General features: G+C 29.7%; 2 protein-coding genes across 2 annotated transcripts in view; both read left to right on the top strand.

Annotated features, from left to right (window-relative positions):
• The window catches only part of LOC129958672 (neuralized-like protein 2), an 82,251-nt gene that overhangs the window by 15,778 nt on the left and 44,763 nt on the right, over positions 1-21,710 (top strand). The gene's annotated exons all lie outside the window — the stretch shown is intronic.
• Positions 3,896-5,848, top strand: LOC129958674 (CCAAT/enhancer-binding protein beta-like). Its single transcript, XM_056071312.1, has one exon. The coding sequence runs from the start codon at positions 4,289-4,291 to the stop codon at positions 5,009-5,011; it is 723 nt and encodes a 240-aa protein (XP_055927287.1). The 5' UTR covers positions 3,896-4,288; the 3' UTR covers positions 5,012-5,848.

Raw genomic sequence — 21,710 nt, 5'->3', positions numbered from 1 at the left:
AGAGTTATTTTGTGACCCACAAATTCTGTTAAAGATGTCCCTTTAATTTGACGAACCCCACAGCTAAGAATTCCTGTGTTCACGGTACTCGTATGGATGGCATGTCTAAACTTGCTCGTCTTAACAGGATTATCTTACCTATCTGCTTTGCTTCCGACATGCTTTATAATTTGCGTATTAACAATTGCATATCAGGATCTTCTATTTTGGTTATCTTTTACATGAATAAACAGAAAAGATGGAAATTAGTAAATTTTGAATTTATTCCGGAAGACCGTAGAACTACAATTTTTTTTTCCCTATAATTATTTCATCTGTCTGTCAATTTGCATATCTATGCATATTTCATCAAAATAGGATATAGTCATAAAAGAAACCCAAATACGATTTTTCAGGGATTTTCGTAATATAAACTCTTGCAATATAAGCTCTCCATAAAAATAATAATGAAAAAAATAACCATACTCAGCATAGTCAGCCAGACGCTGTTGATAATATTGATATGCAAAGAAAGTATTGATGGATGATTCCGAGGGACTATATGATGATAAAATATTAACATGATTATTTCCCTTTTTATAACATTTATATATTTAAATATTGAAGCTGAAAAATGATACTGTCTCACACAATATTCTTTAACTTTGCTCTATTATTAAATTTATAATATTCGTTACGATTCATGCCCGATGAACAGAATTATAATTAATAATTCTATTGTATCATATACTAATATATAATTGTATGGTGGTGTTGTAATTAATAATTAAAATAAATTGTAATTAAGTATTTATTAATGCCAAACAAATACCTTACTTAAACAAATATACGGTTGAACTGGACTAATTCGAAATTCATCGGAGAGCAATGAAAATTCGATTTATCTAAATATTCAAATTTAAAAAATAATCGGGTCTAAGAATCAGCGTAATAAGAAGAAACTACAATATTTAAACTGAAAATCTCAATAATGATAGAGTTTTGATATTTAAGAATTTTGATATATAAGTAATATTAACAGAGTAATAAATAAGAAATAATTATTATAATTAATATTTTTAATAATATTAAAATGCATAATCTTAATAAATAAACTTAGAGGAAAAGCTTTTCTATAAAATTTTTTGAGCAAATAAATTTTATTAACAAATTTAATTTTAATAAATAAATTTTAGAGAATAAATAGCTTACAGTTCTTTGAATACAATAACTGTGTGATATGACTTTAAATAAAACATCCAACATCTTAAAAGCTGTTTTTTTTTAATAACAGAATTTTTTATCCCTTATTTTAATGAATGCATTGAAAGCAATTATGTCCTCGAATCATTTTAAACTGTAAAAACATTATTCAATTTAAATCATTTAGGACACAAAACTCGTGTGTATTTTATTAACGGAAACAATTAAGAAATGAAAACAATTTCTAACAGCTTTTAAATCTGATTTCGAATTAATCAAAGTAAATTCGAATTACAGACGATATTTCAACACGTTGTTAAAAGAAAGTTCAAAGGATTCAAGAAAAATTACCGAAAAATTCGAATTAGAAATGTTAGAATACGCTAAATGCTACTGTATATGTGAAAAAAAAAATTAGAATATAAGCCCTAATGCGCCTGCAACAGCAAAAATTAATAGAAAACTTGGCCTCTATCGCTGTTCACTCACTCCGTAGGCATGTGAATGATGACAAATGTGCAGAAACTGCCTGACACATTTATTGTCGTGTTGCTTCGTCGACATTTTTCACTGAAGTCTCGATAGCGTATTTCCTCCTCTCTTCATTAGGTTTGTATCTCACGTACGACACTCTTTTTCACCTCCTTTATTCATTAGAAAAAGAAAAAGAAAAGAAAAAAAAGTAAAAAGAGAAACGGTTCGCGTTTTTTTTTTTTTTTTTTTTTTTTTTTTTTCATTACTTCCTTATACTTCACTTTTAAAAATGCAATGCTTTGTATAAAATCATTGATGTTTTAAAAATTAATATCTTTATATGATAACATTTTATAACCCTTGGAAATAGTTTAGGTAACATGCAAAACCATTTCTGAAATAACAATGGTTTCCTGTATTTCAGTCCAGAACGTTTTAGAATCTGAACTAAGGTAGGAGGGCGGTATAGTGAAAAAATGCATTTGGAAATAAATGAAAATGCAGAAAAAAATGAAATTACTGTCAAAAAAATAAAAAATAAAACCGAAGAAGAAGAATAAGAGATGAAGAAGAGAATGATATAATTATATACTTATTATATACTTTTATTTTTTAACTAGGTTGGGTCATCCATCGTGGTAAGAATGACCATGTTTTCTGTTTACGATAAATGTTAGAAAGGAGAATTCATGGGAACTAATATTTTTAAAGATTAAATCCTGTTAATCTTTTTTTACATAAAAAATTTATTAATAAATAAAAAAATGTGACAATCGTAGACATTTAATTCCATTTCGGAGTAAAATCTTAAACACTTTTCAAGTCCAGAGCAAACAGCCGAAATTCGGTATTGTCCTTGATTATTTAGACGTTTGGTAACTTTAATATCATTATAAAATAGAGCATTTTTTTAAATAAAAAATATACATACGATATAAAGATATTGATGTATGATTCTATTATGGCTGATTCGCAGACATTTTTTTTTGTTTGTAAAAATGACCTTTAAATTAAATAATACAAAAATAAAGAAGATCGTGTATTTGTCTAGCGCAGCGGAGTCAAAATAGCTAATGTGACATGACACCTCACAACCGAACACAAAATTATCCATGTCCTTCAATATCATTGAAATAAGTCTCATATACGAATATTCAAAAATTGCATAAAACATGGTTTGACCATATCTTGCGTTACAAATCTTTTAATTAACACGATATACTCAAACGACAAAAAAAAAAAAAAAAATGTATTAGTAGCATGCAATAACTATTTCATTCAAAAACTGCATAATAAGAATCATGAAAATAAGCTCATCGAGCTGCATTTTGCTTTGTTTATGAACATCTGGGCTTGAAGTTGCCCTCATAATATTAAACTACGAGAATGACAGTCGAACACCATTCGCTCAATTTACGCCAACGTGAGAATATCTGACGCTTGAAAAATTAATCCTTTAATACGTTGAATTGAGTTGACTCAGGTTCTAGACCTAGTTAACTTAAATTGATACATTAAGTGATTAAGCATACACCAGATCCAAGCCATAAATTACTCATTATCTACTTGAACTTTTTCATTACTTTTTTTAAAATTAAATAAAACTATAAACGATTAATTAACATACACTATATCCAAGCCATAAATTACTTCATTATCTACTTGAACTTCTTCATTACTTTTTTTAAGTTAAATGAAACTATAAACGGTTAATTGTAATTTTTATTTGTCTGACATCATCTATTGATATATACTTTAGTAATAAATAATATTATCTTTCCATTAATGTGTTTTATATTAAAGGTAAGTAAAAACCCTTTTAATTTCATGTTTTTTCCATTTAAAAGAGAGACCGATTGTTTTTGCACCCATAAAAATAACTATTTATTTATTTTACATTCAAATTTGACGTAGATGATTCATTCTTTAATGTTCTTAAAGCGCATGGAGAGTAAATTCTGTTACTAGGTGTAAACAGAGTGCGAAAAGTGAATTGAAAACAGTGTAGCATTGAACTTCCCTACGAACAGTTGCATACCTAACCTTGAGTCCGAAAAGTCTCCGATCTTCTAAGAACCTGTTCCGATCTAGATATGAGAGTGACGTCAATTCCTGACACGGGCGAGATTTGCTCTCCGCTCACTGTGGATTACGTCATCCTCAAGAACCAATCAAAAGTGCGGAAAATGACATCACTGTTTTCGATTGTGCCTCCGCTGTATGGGATTTTGGATTTCATCTTATCATTCAGGTTTAAGAGCCAAAAGTGATAAAACTTCAGTAGACCTTGAATATCCGTCGCATTGAAAAGTCTTCATTCGAAATTTCAGTTTCGTTCAGTGAGGAAGTGAGAGAAACAGCGGACTCTTTGACGCGGAAGCATACGGATTTTAGAAACTTTATCGACTACGAACTGGGTTGTTTTGCCGTTCTGTTATTGCGTAGGTCATACTTCAAAACTCCCTCCGAAGTTGTGCGCGCGCTATTTGGAGTTTCGTTTCGAGGAGACGTGTGTTTTGATAGCTGAAAGTCTTCGAAAAACTCACTGGGGAAGGCCCCTTTAGAAATCACAACGGCTCTCTTAAAAGATTTTCCAACATGCTACCCGTACCCGTTTGTAGAGTCTCCACTCATGTATGATTTTGTGTCGGAAGTGCCGAAACGGAGTGCGAAAGTGAAGAATTTGGACTTAAGTGCTGTACCCGATCTCCCTGATCTCAGCACTCCCGAAGTGTCGTTCGACCTTCATAATTACATCGACGTTTCCAACCAAGTTCCGGCAGATACTCTTCTGGCTGATATCTTGGCCGAGGAATCGGAAAGATCCAACAACACCGTTCCGGTTAGCACCATTCCAAGTGTCAACTTCGGTTTCCCGATGCCCCAGTCGGCCGGATTTGGCTCCGACCGCTACGGCTCCGAAGCGGGCATTAAACAGGAACCGGCGGCTGGAATCGAAACCCACAACACCTTCACCAGTCGGAGCACCAACGGCTACGCTTTCGCCGGATTGCCTCAACTGCCGGATACTGCCCTTAACTCTGCTGTATTCGGCGGCGATCAGCGAGAAGTCAATTTCAAAACAGAAGAGAAAAAATCCAACAAAAAACTACTGGACAAAGCCTCTGACGAGTATCGGCGAAGGCGGGAAAGGAACAACATTGCCGTTCGAAAGTCCCGAGAAAAAGCAAAACAGCGCTGCAAGGACACTGAAAGACGCGTTTGCGATCTTGTCTCCGAAAACGACAAACTCAGAAAGCGGGTGGAATTGCTTTCCAAAGAGCTCAGCGTTCTTAAGAACTTACTTTCCAATGTTGGTGTATCACCTGAATCCGCTACCAAAAACATTGAATAACTGTAACTTTGTGGAAGTGGCAGAACAGTTCATTGACAAAGATCGGACAGCACGTTTTTATGTGCCTTTTCTTGTCATGTACCGTAGAGCGGTCGAAAAATTAAAGCACGTCGATAAAGACGATGTTATTAGGTATCTTTTGTATTTCAAGTCGGATGTCCGGCTTATATCTTTGCCAATTTAGGCAAAGAAAAATGAATCATATTATCATTCATCAAGAATAATTATCTGTGTTTATGAATGTGGCATTAGTAGTCTCTTGCGGTTTAAAGGATTTTGATTTTGTGAAAGTGAGAGTGTTTTATTGTCGTGATTAATCAAGTTTGTTATCTTGATTTGGAATGGTTTGTGCATTTAAGTTCAGGAAACATCTGCATAATTTCTGTTTATGTAACTATTTCACTTTGACTGCTCTTATTGAGTAAAAACAGAGACTAGAAACTTTTTACATTTTGTGCCAAGAAATGATATTCAAAAACACAGATTTATCTGGTATGGTACTTAGTTTACCAGTGATCAATCTAGAAAATTTTTCTGTGACATTTGTTATTGTTTGATGTCATTTAGATAGTTCTTAAACTCATTTTGACTCGGAAATACAATTTTATATTATTATTGTGATGTATTGATTGATGCAATAGTTAAATGAGATTTATATGTATCATATAAAAATGTTATATTTTAAGGAATAATGTAGTTTATGAAAAACTTTGGTTTTATTTTTTAAGCTTATTTTAAAAAATCTGAAATAGCAATATTATGCACTGAATTATTTTTCTTTTGAAATATCTAAGTCGTAAATATATGTCATAAAACTCTAATAGATAAAATTTTATGGAGAATTTTATTAATAAGATTAATATTTGTTTTTAATATGATTGGTTTCGGAACTTTTTTAAATTTAAACTTAAACGTATTGTTATATATATATATATATATATATATATATATATATATATATATATATATATATATATATATATATATATATATATATATATATATATATCATGTTTTACTTGAAATTGTTTCATGAGATGATTATAATGATTATAAATACTCAATTTTTAAAATTCTTTATAATAGAATTCATGTATACTCAGTTTCTAAAATACTAAAATTCATTGGTTGAATTCATTTGTTAATTTATGAGTTGATTTTCAATACTTATATATTTTGCACAATAAATTGATAAACTTTTTCACATTTACTGTCTGTTTTATTTCTCTTCAAATGATTTTATGCAATATCAGTAAAAAGTGAGTGAAACAAATTTATAAATTTATTATTTTATTTAAAATTTTTGAAATAGCTTTTCTGATAAAATATTTAATTTTAATAATTTTAAACTGGAACATATATTATTCTGTTTTATATGTAAATTTCTACATAATTATAATTTCATGAAAATTAAATTGTATCATGGTGATTATAAAAATTGAAATATTAGGAATAAAAGTAAGTATCAAGAAAACTATAATAAAATAATAATCAAAAATGAAATGTACAGAAATAATTGCATGTATATTAAGTATAAAACTAATTGAATTTTTTGAAGCAGAATATTTGATAATTTTAGAACATTGTTTATTATTCAATTAAAGTGATGGTAATCTTTTAGATAAATAAATTATTAAGTATATAATGACTAATATTAAAAGTAATATAAATAAATAAATACTGTGTAAATTTTTTTAGAATTGAGAAAAAAAAATTCATTATAAATTACATGTACTTTAATTGAGAAGCATATATTTGATTTTTGTTTTAAAATCTTAACATTTGAGATATTCAAATAATTTTACATGGTTATCATTTTACTTATTTCTTAGCTGTTATGATTAAAAAATAATTCAGAATTGCTACTTATTTTAATTTTCCACGTTATTGTAAAAAAAAAAATTGAAAGGGCAAAAATTTTGATATAATTTTATATTAATAAAATATATTAAGCTCTTGGAATTTCGTTTTAAGGCCGAAAATGAAAATAACTCCTTTTACTATCAGAAATACTGAAAGATCTTGAGGTAGTTTTTGCTGTCTAAGATTGCCAGCATTTGATTAATGTAGATGACTAGATCAATCTTTCCTTAGAATTTTCTTAGATCAATCAATCTTTTAGAAAGGATTTTCTTCAAACAATTTGTAACACAAGAAAATAATCTTTATTCTTTAAAGAATTAGTATTAATTAATTAATTTAAAGAATTAGATTAAGTATTTCTTTAAGGAATGAAATAATAAACAATAGACTATTTTAGCTATAAGAAAATATTAAAAAAAAAATTACAATTAAAAATTTTTTTCTTTAAAAAATAAACGATATCGTTAATAGTGATCAATATTTTTTTAAAAGAGTAGAACACAATTTTAAAATTTCAAATGTCATCAACACACTTTTTAAAGAAAGAAAAAAAAATTATAATAAACCGATGAAGTGATTAGAGATACGAGACATCACCCCATATAGTAGGTAAGAAGATCTTAATTCAGTTCGATTCAAGTATCAATTTTATAATATTATTTAAAACGTCATTGCTTAATTTTACTCTCATAAAATATGTAATAAATTTATAATTAAGAAAATATAAACAAAATCTAATTGTTACCTTATGCTTATGTTTTAAGATAGAATGAGATAATTCTATCTTAAAGAAAAATCAATATAAATTTTTTTCTTTTAAGATATTATGAATAATAATACAATTTACTGATTCTTTCCCACTCTCCCTTTCAAAATACTAGACTATCGTTATTTCAATTTACTTGCGCTCTTTGATGGGGGAGGGGGGACATACCCCGAAATATCTATTAGCCGTAAAATGTTCCCGAATTATTTTATTAGCAGATGCATATTTAAAATGATAAATGATTATTACAAGAATTCTGTATCCCGAATTAAACTTTTCAACAATGTATCTGAATAACTTTTCAACAAGTGTAATGCGTTTTAAAACACGGAAATGACTCACTCCTTCTCTATTTAGAATACGTAGCAAGTGCTCAGAAAACGGGGTTTACATAAATTTGTTTTAACTTAAACAAATAAAGTCTGCAATATGGTTATTTAATTTTAAATGCAGCCATTGAAAAAAAAAATCACTGAAAGACTTCGTCTCGTTCGTATCAACTCAAATTTTGAGTGGAGACAACTACTAAATAATTTTAGCTAATGCGTCATCCTTTCAAATCCCTCGTGAACTCACGCTGCCATCTATGAGTAGTAATTCCAATCTTAGAGCTCTGAACGCTTTCGTTTAGGTGGGTGCATTTTCACATCCAATAAAAAAATTTTTAGGGGCAACGATGTGAATGTATTTGCTAAATTTTTTGCTCTCAAGATAAAGGTATTTTATAAATGTTTAAATTAAATTAAAAAAACTGATTTGACTATGCAAAAAGGCTTACTTTTAGCTTAGTTTTCCGGCATACAATGAGAGATTTTTCATAAATCAGCATATTGCGGTGATTTTTTTTATTATTATTTTACTCCTTTGAAAGTATCACAGTACATCTTGAGCTGTCACTTGTTCAATTTTAAAGTAACATATTTTTTCATACTTTTAAATATTGTGATCATATAATTAATTTTATTAGAATATAAATGCAGAGTTGAGTTGGTAATTTACTGTATAAAGGGTGTTCGTATATCATTGGACAAACCATGAAGAACGAGAATCCTCCCACTTACATAAAAGTTGTCTTAAGAACGATGCATAGTTTTTGAGCAAAATGCATAAGTATGACGTCATATCCGGTGCAAAATAAATAGCTTTAATATAAACAGGGACATTCAATACTTGCATATATTATGGTATTCACATAAATAGCTGCTCAAAATGATCATCGTACATTTCTAGGCATGATAGTTTGCGATCTTTAATTACTAACCCCATGTAATCCAGCATCGCAGTGTCGAAAAGAGTGAAGACACCATGCAGAAGAACAATTAAGTAACTTTCTGTAAAAACTGTGGTCTCGAATACCAGTCTTTAAATTTTCCCACAAGGAAAAAAAATCCAAAGGAGTTACATCTGGTTATTGAGATGACCCCACAAATGGATTTTGCGTTCAATACAACAACCAGGATTATCCAAGCTAAAGGACAGATATTACTTTGCATAATAGACAGGCCTTCAATCTCTTTTTATAACTATCATCTTTTCGTAAGCATACGGGATATTATTTCTGTTTTTACAATTTCTTATTTTTTTAAAATCTTTGTTTCTCATTTGTTTTGCTAAAAAGCTATCTATAAAGCTTTTGTAGCGCCGGATGTGAATCATAATTTTTCTCGATTACTATGTGTCGATGCGGTGTTGTTCTTTGGACAAGTTTAATGTACTGAGAACGAGGATTCTCGTCTTAAAATGTTTTCTGTAGTATCAAAAAAAAAATCCATTTCGCTCTCTTATGGTAATGGTAAGGAGGTGAAAAATAAATATTTCCAGTTCGGAAACAAACTTCAAATATATTTTCATTAACGTTCAAATTTTAATTGGTGATTTCAGTTCTTCTTCTTCTAGCACGTGCTTTCACAGCAACGATTCTCATATGTTGGTTCAAAAGAAAATATATCTCATAGATTCCATACCTTATTATTATTTAATTAAATCTATTTAAATAATTCAGTAAAATATAATAAGTGAAGCTATAATGAAATATTAATTCTTTTGCTGAATAATACAGAAATTTAACAAAGTTAAAGTTTTTAATTTATAAAGAAAAATTAATCAAGAACTTCTTCACTTTTTGAATTCTTAATTACTTTGCTGAATAATACGAAAATTTAAAAAAGTTAAAGTAATTAATTTATAAAGAACTTGCAAATTAATCAGAAACCAACAAAATTGGAATATTATTTTTTTGCTTAATAAGACTAAAAATGTAGCATTAAACTTCAGTATATAAAAATATTTGGAATTTTTATGGAATTTATGGAATTTCATTCCTTTTCTGGAGTTCAAAGAAATGTAATTATAGGAAAGCTGTTCAATTAAATATTTAATGTGAAATATTATAATATGCATCATTTAAAGGATAAATTTAATAAAACCTGTTGTGCTGGTTATACAAACTTCAAAATGAGCCAACTGATAATGCATAAATTCAAATAATAATAATGCGTGATGCAACATATGCATATAATATCATAATTTCAAGTTATTTGCCTTCAAAAAATACTTATTTTTAATCATTCGAATTCCAACTTCACTTTAACTTCTGAGTTGCGCAGATTTTTATTTTCCCACAGTGATTCTTTAACATGAACCTGTATCAGCAGATTTCTTTCTGAAACTATATAAGTTCAAACTACTTTCTCGCTGCCTTTTTATTTTCCTACTTCCTGTCTTCCTGTTCTGACTGCATCTGAAGCTTGGTCTAGGCTCTTACAAAGAAGTCTTGATAATATATAAAAATTTTACTATTTCCGTAACATCATGAAAAACAAAAGTTATCAATAGGAATGGAGTTAAACTACTTTTCCAGCTCTACCTTTCCTTAAATCAAAGAATGTTATATATATATATACACACATAGTATATTATATATACATACATATATGTGTGTGTGAGTAATAATATTTTTAAATCTTAATTAATTTTTATAATAAATTAGCAAATATTAAACTTGATTCAAAAATGTTCTCTTATTTCTTGATCCAATTCCCTCTTTTATATTGAATTCTAACACGCGCTTTAGAAAATTGATAACTATTGCATTTTTTCACGTTCCGAGAGAAGGGATAAAAATCCCTAACACCTACACCAAGATACCTAAGATTCCTTTTCCTAAGTCCACACGTCTCAAATAAATCCCTATCAGATTCTCTTAGTAAAATCACTAAAGAAAAAAAAAGTTTTTTATCATTTTGCTCTTATATCGCAATGTAAGCAAACGTTTTTTTATCTTCGCCTCTCCCCTGTACAGATTATGACTCTGTGTAAAATAAATTGAAGTTAATTGCAAAAATTTCTTCTTTTCGATCACACATATGCAAAATTATGTTATGCTTTATTTTAACTTCCCAGTTGCGTGTATCCTTGTTTTCTCACTCTGAAGTTATGTACACAGAAACCAATATGCTATCGCAATTACATTTCGTTCTAAAAGTATATAAATACTGAATGCTTTCCAGCGGTTTCTTTCTTTATTTCTACCTTCCTAATCAGAATGCGTTGGTTCTATCAATCATGGTTCGAACAAATACATAACCGCTTAAAATTGAGCTCTTTCTGTAATCATGAAAGAGTAAAAGAAATAATTTCAAAGAATTCCATGTTTGCTTTCTGCTTTCAAGAAAATGCTTTATATATGTGTAAAACATGATTTGAAGAAGCAACAGTTCAGTTTTCTAACGAGTTTTATCCTCACAATTTTAAAGAAGTAGTCTAATTATGATATTTTGTCAGGATTTCTTTATCCAAACCATGGTGTATGGAAGAGAAAAGCAGAAAGCAGGAAAGAGAGAAACGTGGGAACGTATTTAGAAGCTATATAGTTTTAGAAAGGAATCTGCAGACTCAGTATTTTGATTCCTTAGAAAAAGAAATTTTCTCATCTTAGAAGTTCAACTAATAATGAAGACGGGGTTTGAGAAAATATGAAATTATTGCAAGAGATTTTACTCATTTTCGTGCTTCACTGCAATGCTGTGTTAATCGCGCTTTTCAGAATTCTAGCGGAGTAGTGTCTCAGCTGATGGAATATCAGCATCTGGAATATAACATCCATAAAATCAAAACAGTGAGTACAATCTTCACGAAATTTAACCTGTATACTTCTTTAAGCTTAAATGGGTTACTTACACCTTTTTCTGTTTAAGTTTAAAATTTAAAGGGTAGTTCGCATCAAAGGGTTAATGAGGAGTATGGGAAGATTGCTATAAAACGATCCAATGCACGAATGTGCGAACAAGATGATACTTACAGGGAAACAACTAGATAAATCAGTAAATTTCTCTTATTTGAATGGGGAAAATGCTGCCGAAGTAGTGCGAGATTAGAGGAGAAATCAAAAACTAAGACAAAGGCATTTTCTATAAAAAATTGTATGTTATTTGGTAAAAAAAAAAAAAAAAAAACTGAAGAAACTGGATGCACTTGTAATATACCCCCGAACAGAAAGACCATCTGTTCCTATTGAAGTTGTTGCGGAGGGTCACAATAATAATACGATTAGTGCAGATCTATTACATTCTGCAAAAAGTGTTGCCACAATCTTGATCTACCAAAAACGACAGCTCTCAAGATTATACGCTCTGTTATGCGGATGTTTCCTTATCGATTCCTGTTCATCTCAACATTGCAATTTGGAGACGAGCAACAGCATGTCGCTTTTGTGAATTTCTTCCTCATCAGATATGATGAAGGTAGCAAGTGGTCACTGCGGATATTATGGTAGGCACATTTTTTCTTCATTGGGGATATAAACTCCAAATACTACTTCACTAGACTGGCGAAAATCTTCATCGTAAAGACACTGATGTCACATCAGTGTCTTTACGTGAGGCTAGAGCGACTATGTGGTGTGTCATCGCATTTATTTTCATTTTCGGCTCTTACTTTTTCGAGGAAGTCACCTCTATGACTATGAAAACGTGCTCTATCACAAGTGTTCGGTAAAGAACAATGTTGCAAAATTATGTAATTCCGAAACTGCAGCTGAAAAATATTCTTAATAAAATTGTATAGATGATACTCCTACTTATGTTCGCCACATGTGTTCGACAAGTGCTGCAACAATACTTTGGTGATTTAGTAGTCTTCCATAACTTTATGGTTTCGTGGCTAGATTACCCGATCTTATTTTCCAAATACTTTGTGTTAATGGTCATGTATTTCAAAATATACTGAAGGAGAGGTCTCTTTTTATGCCATACACTTGTTAATAAACAAGCGTCAAGTGAGTTTCATTGCGGCAAGTTTGCATGAAATTCAAATGACCATTTCAGCAAAAAAATTGCACACTTTCTAATTAGCTAAGAAGTATGAGCTCATTACAAAAAGTCTAAAAATAGTAAGCTGATTAGATAGGGATACGATATTTTCAATTTATCCTAGTAGACTGTAAAATAATTGCATTATTTGCACTAGCTGGAATTGTCAATTAACCTACGACATGTATAGGTTGTGTTGTAAATTCCTGTAAAATTCAAAAATTCATAATAAAAGAAGAAATGCTCAGAAAAAATTTCTGTTTGTGCTAATGTGATCAAAGGACATTGGATTTCTTTCCATGTGTAAAAGCCAACTTTCAATTACTAAATAGCAGATAGTTCATTCAAAGGATTGCTTAGAAAAAAATTGAATACTGGGAAACATAATCTCTCTTTCAGTGGCGGCTCTTTCCTTAGGACTGCAAAGTTACTGTACTTCCTGTATTGTTTCAAAAATTTATTTTATATCTCACTTCGTAAACTTCTTTCTGGGATTTCATGATTTTGATATCAAACTTCTCATTAATCACATTCTGTGATCTCAGTTAAAATGCACCCTTCCTAGGAGATTCACTGCGAGTGGAAATTGAAATCAATGGCTGTGAGTTTCACAGATTGAACTGCTCTTATTTTTGTTGAAAATCATCTAGTGCACATTACGAACACCGATTCATGCAAGCGAAATGATGGGACGATGTTTCCAGAACTGTTCTTGGACCAGCCAATTCCTACCATATCAGTACAAGATATTGTAGAATATCTTCACGATGTTGTTCGATATTCCGAATGTCGTACAATATCATGAAAATATCCTAACAATATCATTGTGTATTTTGTAACTAAATATATATATATAGGGAAAATCCCAAATTAACCCTTATTCTCTCTACTTTTTCTCTCCCTCCTCAACTTTGTTTTCCTTCATCTTTACTTTGCTTTAATATTCCGATTAACAAAATGCCATGACTTTGTAATTATAAAAATAATATATCAAAATATTTTCCTTTATTTCTTTTTAATTCATCATTCACTCACTTAAAATTGTTTTACATAATAAGGAAAAATAAATCTTTTCCAGAAAGCATTTTTTGATTAATTAATTAATTGATTGAGAACGTGTATAACGATTTACATACACTTTGGAAATTGTCTTGTCGAGGCGCTCGAGTAATTATAGTTTTTAATTCAATTAGATTGAAAACGCATTAATCACTATACATTTAATTCTGTTAAAATGGAAAACATCAACATTTTATGCTGAATTTAATAATTTCTATTTGATAAATATTAACTATAGTTTTTACTTTCTTGTATGAAAGAGAAAATGCTATAATCGTAAAAAAAAAAAAAAAAAAAAAAAAAATCATCCTTGAGATTTTGATGAATTATAATGTTTCATTGGCTTTCATAAATCTTTAAAAACTATTTTTTCGAATTTTACATATATATCTGAGAAAACAAAATTTCAGAAACACTAAAAGTTTGATGGTTGAGATGTGGTTTATGATCTTTAAACTAAAATTATAGATTTCCAGAAATTTTAACCGAAATTCATCAAAAGAAAGATCTTGTGACTACGATTATTCAAAATAATTACGAGTTAGACCATTGAAATTCAGCGTGTGGTTTCGATGCTACAATATTAAATCTGTGTAAAATTTTGAACAAAATCCATCAAAGGGTTGATCTATTTATCTATCTATCTATTATCTATCTATTTATCTAATAGTTCATTTGGGAAAATGATAACTCAGAACTGAAACCAGCTACCAGGATGAATTTTAGTACATGATTTTTACACCAAAATTATAGGTATCTTTCTAAGTTTCATTTCTATCCGTCTGTGAATAGATTATTAGTGGTATCTGAACATAATCAACTACGAAACATAATAAGCAAGATATATGAATTTTTATGCGTTACCTTGACTCCAAAGTTGTAAATTCTGGAGTCTGTCGATGGGAAGAATATATGCTTCCTTTTCTTTGCTATGAAATAAACATTAAAAGGCATCATATTGTGTAAAAGTAGGAAAGAATCAAAAGGTTAATATCCATCTTGTTTGGACAAAGAATATATTTCAGCTCCTAATAATGTAATAAGTATCTTTTACAGCACTGTATGATTTTGAGTGACAAAATACCAATGCTCTCTCTTTATATATACATGTGTCTGTGTAATAAATTTAAATTAACCCCGTTCTTAAAATTACATATTTTCTAATCATTTGAGTTCATATTTCACTTTGACTGCTGAGTTGCCCGGAGTTTTCTTTTCTCTCGCTTCTCAGGATGTAATTTCTGTAATTTTAACTCCCCAACGTTAAGCTGCCATATCACATGAAAATCGAATGCCTAAAATTGCTGTTAAATTTATGTAAAATCTTCTTTTGAAGCTATATAAGATCTCTTTCATCCATGTCTTCTCTTTTTCTGCTTTCTGCCTTATTTTGCCGAGTGTGTCGCTCTAATACTAGTCGTGTATTTAATTAAGAAATCTTAACAGGCAAATTTTAAATTAAAGGGAAAGGTTATCAGAAATAGAGCAAATTTTTATACACTTTTAAAAGGGGCTAAAAATTAATTTCTATTTTTATCATGAAGAAAAAGGATAAAGCTATTATTTTAAGAACTCTCCTGTTCATTTCCCACAAGTTATATAGCAAAAAGTCGATAGACTTAAAATGTTTTTGGAAAAGTGAACAAATTTCGAAGCCCTTTGACGACGTCTGTCAATTCTTTGCTGTTATTTGCATTTGTTCGTTGAGTATGCTGAACCACGCTTCTCCATTCTTCTTGCTTCAATTCATCATACAATTTATTATTGTCTTTTCTTAAGCTTTGCTTCGATGTTCAGGTCTTTTATTGGATTTTTTCATACATCTTCACAGAGTATCTAAAATTCTTGAAATGTGTTATTTCTGCGCCAAAGAAAAAACAGAATGGGTCCAGTGTAATTTCGAGAGCGTTAGTATCCCTTCTTGTTTCTGCTTCTACAAAATAATACAATCTACAAAATAAGTGATGAAAAATACAAGACAAAAATTAAAAGTGTGCTATCTACTCTATTTCCCAAGATAGCTGGTGCATAAGAAAAAATTCTTGAAATACGTGAAAAAATATAAAAAAGTAGACAATTAACGGATATATTCTTTAAAAGTTTCATTTTGCACAAGAATAAAATTTTAAAAAATGATGTTGCTCGGGAGTCTTAAAAATAATATTACATCTCTTAAGAATTTGAATTTATTTTTATCTGATATAATTTTCGAAATTTGTGATTAGCTGAATGATTTTTTTGCCCTTTTTGCCCACCGGAGGCCAAATGACTAATATATGAGAGTATAAATATAGCAATTAGAAGTTATCATATAAGTTTTCACTTCCATACTAGATACAATAAAAGTGTGGGATGAATTACCCTCACTCTGATGACCCTTCGTAACTCTGTGTGAGGGCTGGATGCGTAGGCCGCGCCGTAATGAGTGTTATTTTGCCTTCACCGTAGTTCTTGTTTTAATTTTCGAGGTGATACTATCTTTCAGAACTCCAGATGCTTTGGTACAGAGGGGGAAGTTTCTTTCTGGTTACTATTTTTTTAAAATTATTTCTTTAAACTTTTTCATTCGAGAAATTGGCATAGTTTTTATTTGTTTTAAAATAAATTTTTGATTGCAATTATGTGTTAAAAATTTTAAAATTTAAAATATTTAATGTTGAAATTTTAGAAACCTGAAGTTGCTTACTAAGCATATTTATATTTCGAAATTTTGATAGTTTAAATTTCGCAAATTTTGAAATTATTGGCATTCTTTTACAAAATTTATTTTGTTCTTTAATTTTATTTTTCCTATTTATAATATTTTTCGTGTTTATGAAATTAAGAGGAGTTAAAATAACTAGTGTAACTGATTAAGATCGGAATAAATCGGAGGTATTCTAGTGAAGGAAATAAAGGTTAATAAAGAAATTCATTTAATTTCATATGAACCTAATAGTTTCATAGGTGAAAACTCTTGGTCAAAATACTTTAATGATTATTTCCGATGGTATAATTTGGATTACAATTGGAAAGTCATAAAAGTCCCAATTATTTAAAAAATGCTACCTTAAGAGATTATGTAAATTCCTCTGATAATATCAAAAATTTGAATGAATTAACTTATTTAACAACAAAAATATTTTGTTCTACCAAGCATAATTTATTCCTCATTAAAAACTCGAAATGTTGGGGAGAATACTGCTGATTGTTTTCATATAAAACAACTAAAGCATTTGGGCAGAAAACTAAAATTATCAGTATCCATGGGACCAGAAAGATTATCAGATGGCTTATCTTGGAATCTCAGATAACTTCTTTCTATAAATCTTCCCAATAACCTCACAAAATGGTTGATAACAGCAACAAAATTAATAAAGATTCCCCCCCCCAAATAATGATAAACAAATACAAAATTCTAGCCCTATTAGAAACCTAAACTATATAGGAATTTCCCTTTATGTAAAATGGAAGTTTTTGCATTGGAACCTCTAACAACAATCTTCCATCATGTGTGTCCTACCTCAGATTATATCTTTGTTCGATTACTTTCATGTTCTGGTTATTCTCTTGTTCCTCATTGTGATGACCCAGTCTGACTGGAAATTCATCCAACTGTTTAGAAATGCATCTTTGTGTTCATTTGAGCACACGATATTTTAAAACTTTTAAGCATGTTTAGCACCAATTTTTCAAGGTTCTGTGCTTCGTGATTTTACCCAAAAAATTTCTAAATACCTCAGATGAGATATGACCAAATAGGATATTCAGTACTAGTCACGGATACTGAGAATTGTAAATCTTTACTAATTTTAGAAATTTGAGGAATGTCAAAAATTTCTTGTTTCTTATTGTTCTGCACAGGAGACATTTCACCACTATGTTGGAAGCAATTGGCATTTTTAATAAACACCCTAAAGGATTGTTCCATTTATATTGGTGAGATAATTAACTTATATCTGTCAGTCAGTAACTAGTTGTTGATTTTTCATACATACAATAAATTTGTCTTTAGAAGGATTTCACTTATTTGCATTGATCCCTGTGTGTCCTGTTATCTCACAGGCAAATGAAACTACTATTGTATTCACCTTATTGTCCTGGTAGAAAGTTGACCATTTTTAGAGCTACAGAAATAAGCCACTGATAGCAGAGCCTCTACAAGATCATTTTAATATTTAACTTAGTTATGTTTGCCTTAAGTTTCGAGGTCAGTTGATACAAGAATTGTTAGAAAGAATTAATTTGGAAACTGAAGAGGGATGATTTGGTGTAAGACGTTGTCAGACGACAAGGACAGTATTGTTATATGCTGCCTCATTCTAGGGTTTTAATGAATTTAGCATCCATCATACCCTTTCCGACGGCGTTTCTTCGAGTAATAGGGTTTAGAACCTAGAATCCACCATCCCCGAAGCCAAGATTTTACCACCATGCCACCAAGACCAGTATATTCTTTTTTTACACTTCTTTGTATTTGGCATATATTATTTCTGTTGAACATATAAATAAACAATATAATGTCCAAAATAGTATCTAATGGCAAATAAAAAGAAGTATAAAAATTAAAATCAGTAACATATTATGATGTTTGCAGACTCCACAGAAAGGTTGATAATATGCATTATTCAAAAACTAAAGTCAGTTTAACAAAAATAAAATCAGCTTTGAAATCAACTGCCTCGAGATATTCTACAACTGCTAATATTTCCTTGGCAACTAAAAACATTTCTTTTTGTTTGAGCAATGAATCAATATTGCAGAAAGCTTAGCCAATTATACTATTGCAGACTACCTATCTAATCAAAAGACCTCTTTGCAATCGCTTAACTAAAGTAGAAAAGAAGTAATCTAATTAGATGTATGGTTCGGTGCAGTCAGAAAGTAAATGCGAAACACAGATGAGGACGCGGCAATGAGCGTGATAAAGAAAAATCATTTTTCTACATTAAACTGCCTTGTTAATCACAATAAACCTTCACTTATTACCAAAAAAATATGAACGTTATTACCAGAACTTAATTCTTTCCTCCTCTTAAAAGGCAAGCTAAATTGTACTATTATTTTTTGAAATATTGAGAAATGAAAATGAAAGTAACTTTATGAAATGATATAGTGAAGCCAAAATATTCATTTAAATATTTATGATTAGCAAATTAAATTGCTTTGAAATGTATACTTATGCTTATAGATATCGCATTACTATTTAGAAGGATTTGAAAATAAGCCGAAATTTTATGCTATGATAATTTTCAGGATTTTGCAAATGAATTTCCTTATCACTGTAAATAATTTAATTTATCATATTGAAAAGAAGATTAACATGAGGCACATAAAACATACATGAAATTTCAGCTTTGTTTCCCTATGCATGCTTTAAAGAATGTTCATAGTATAAATGGAAGATGGTAAGAAACAGAAATGCTATTGTTTGAAAGAGGGCTCTTTTCTTTTTCTGTTTCTTGGCACCATTCGTCTTTGCTTCATACTTACTGTGCCTTTGTCTCAGTAAAAAGTTGTTTAAAGAGATTCATTTTGGTCAATGTTTTGAAACGTTTTGAATGTGGCACATGATATAATCACTGATAATATAAATACTGCCATTTCTCTATTCAAATCATAAGGAGTTTATAAAAACTAGTTTTGGCGGACGCTGATGGATTGAACATGTTTTCTTCATAGAGGTAAGAAATTTTCTACTTACTGAACTGCCAATGGTATTTCTGATATAAATTAATTTTACCTCTTTGAAAACGTAGTTAACTACTCAGAAGGCTTTATGTTATTGTTCAAGTATAACTCAAAATAAAACATTCTTTTGTTGTGATAAGATGCAGATGATCAGCATAATTAAATTAATTCAATTAATAGCTGATCGTCGCAGAAGTTTGATACTGTTCTTTTCAGTATGCCGAGAAGACCGCTTTTCAACGATTCTACCTCGATCGATGAACATTTTCCCGGAATTCTTCGTCCTCCCGAAAATTCGCGTTGATTTCCGCTTATTAGATACTTTTTAGTTCAGTTATTTCCCCACGTGTATGTGATGATCCACACGTGGCGTTTCTGAACGTACTATTTTATTTTAACTCAAAATTGCGTATTGATTATTTATATGGCCAGTTCAAGTGCCTAGTTGCTTTCAGTAGTGGCAAGAAAAATAATTTGTATAATATTAAATGTGACTGAAATTATCTACTGTTGTTAATATCAAAAAATTTCAATCACAAAAAAGTGTTTAACATATTTTATTATTTTGTAAAAAGTAAATTACCAAATTTTAAAAAAAGAAATTTTTCGTTTATTCATCATAATTTAATGTTAAGACCCCCTCCATAAATAATAATTGCTCTAAAACATTTTATTGTGAAATAGTACTTTTTCTGACAGTATTACAAGTTATCCGCAGTTTCTATGCCTCCCTTGTCCTTTCATAATCTGATTTCACTTTATTATTAATGAAAACATCTCATTTTATCTTTCCTTTCACCCTTATTTTAACTAAATAAACGCATTCTAACACACGCTCAAAAGCGCGGAGGGTTTTCTAATCCATGAATGAACAATATATTTAAATCTATATTAATTCTAAATTTTCAGATCTTTCTTTCATGCACCTTTCAGCATTTTTGGGTAGGTATTAAAAAGTTTCCAATATAATGATTAATTAAAAAATATTAAACTATTAAAGAATATTTTGAATAAAATTTTTCAGATATTTCCAACCCGGATAAGAGTTTTCATTTGAATATACTTATTGACTTTGATGATACAATTATTGACTTTGATGATACAATTATTGACTTTGATGATAGAATTCGAATTTATAGCCAAACGTTTATAATAGTGAATAATAAATGCAAGAAACTCAACTATGTTTTCATGTGTTGTTTTGTGAATTATAAAGAACGGTCTAAATGGTTAAAAATGCACTGCAAGTGTCAATATCATTCTGGGATTGAAATTTCGATAACAAATTTTTTTGATAATATTGATAATTTGATAATATAGATTTATTTGAAGAACAATTCAGAACAGAACAGTATCAAAACAATAGATGCTATCAGAAATCCGATTGCGGTAAAGATAAAAGTAATCTTTGTATCGCTCAGCAGCCTCGATGTCGTTTATCGTCAAAAATTTTTTAACAATTTTATCACAAAAAAAAATTATTCACGTATTAGTTTTAAATAAGTCACTCTGCCTAGTTTTACATGATAATTTTCTTATAGTGCTAATCAAACGGTAGTCTGAAAGATAAATTCTAGTGATAGAGACATCAAAAACGGAAATCAGATTGGATATTAAGAGATTAAAATTACACATCTTAAATTCCTTCTATTGAAATAAATAGGATTCGTGGACAAAAGGATAAATCAAAATTACAAGAAAATTTTATGCAGTTTCTTCATTAGTTGCATCATTATTGAAAATCTCTTTCACCCTTTTAACATAGACAATTTTTGGAACTTTCTTCAAAATAAGTATTCATATTCAATGGCGCTTTAAATAAAGCAAATCGATATTAACATGCAGTGCTATTATATTAAAACCCATCAATGTATGGAATAGTCAAGGCGCGATTTTTAAGCTGCTCCAGGCAAAAGGGTTAGAGTTTCAAAGAATTCAAATACTAATAATTTATTAATTAATCCCCCCACATTCTAAACTTGCATAATAATTAAATTTTAGTAGAATTTCATGTTCCAGATAGATAATTTCT

This window comes from Argiope bruennichi, chromosome X1 (assembly GCF_947563725.1).
Source record: "Argiope bruennichi chromosome X1, qqArgBrue1.1, whole genome shotgun sequence".
NCBI classification, from domain to species: domain Eukaryota; kingdom Metazoa; phylum Arthropoda; class Arachnida; order Araneae; family Araneidae; genus Argiope; species Argiope bruennichi.
The sequence above is the reverse complement of the archived record's forward strand: the minus strand, read 5'-3'. Positions and strand labels throughout refer to the sequence as shown.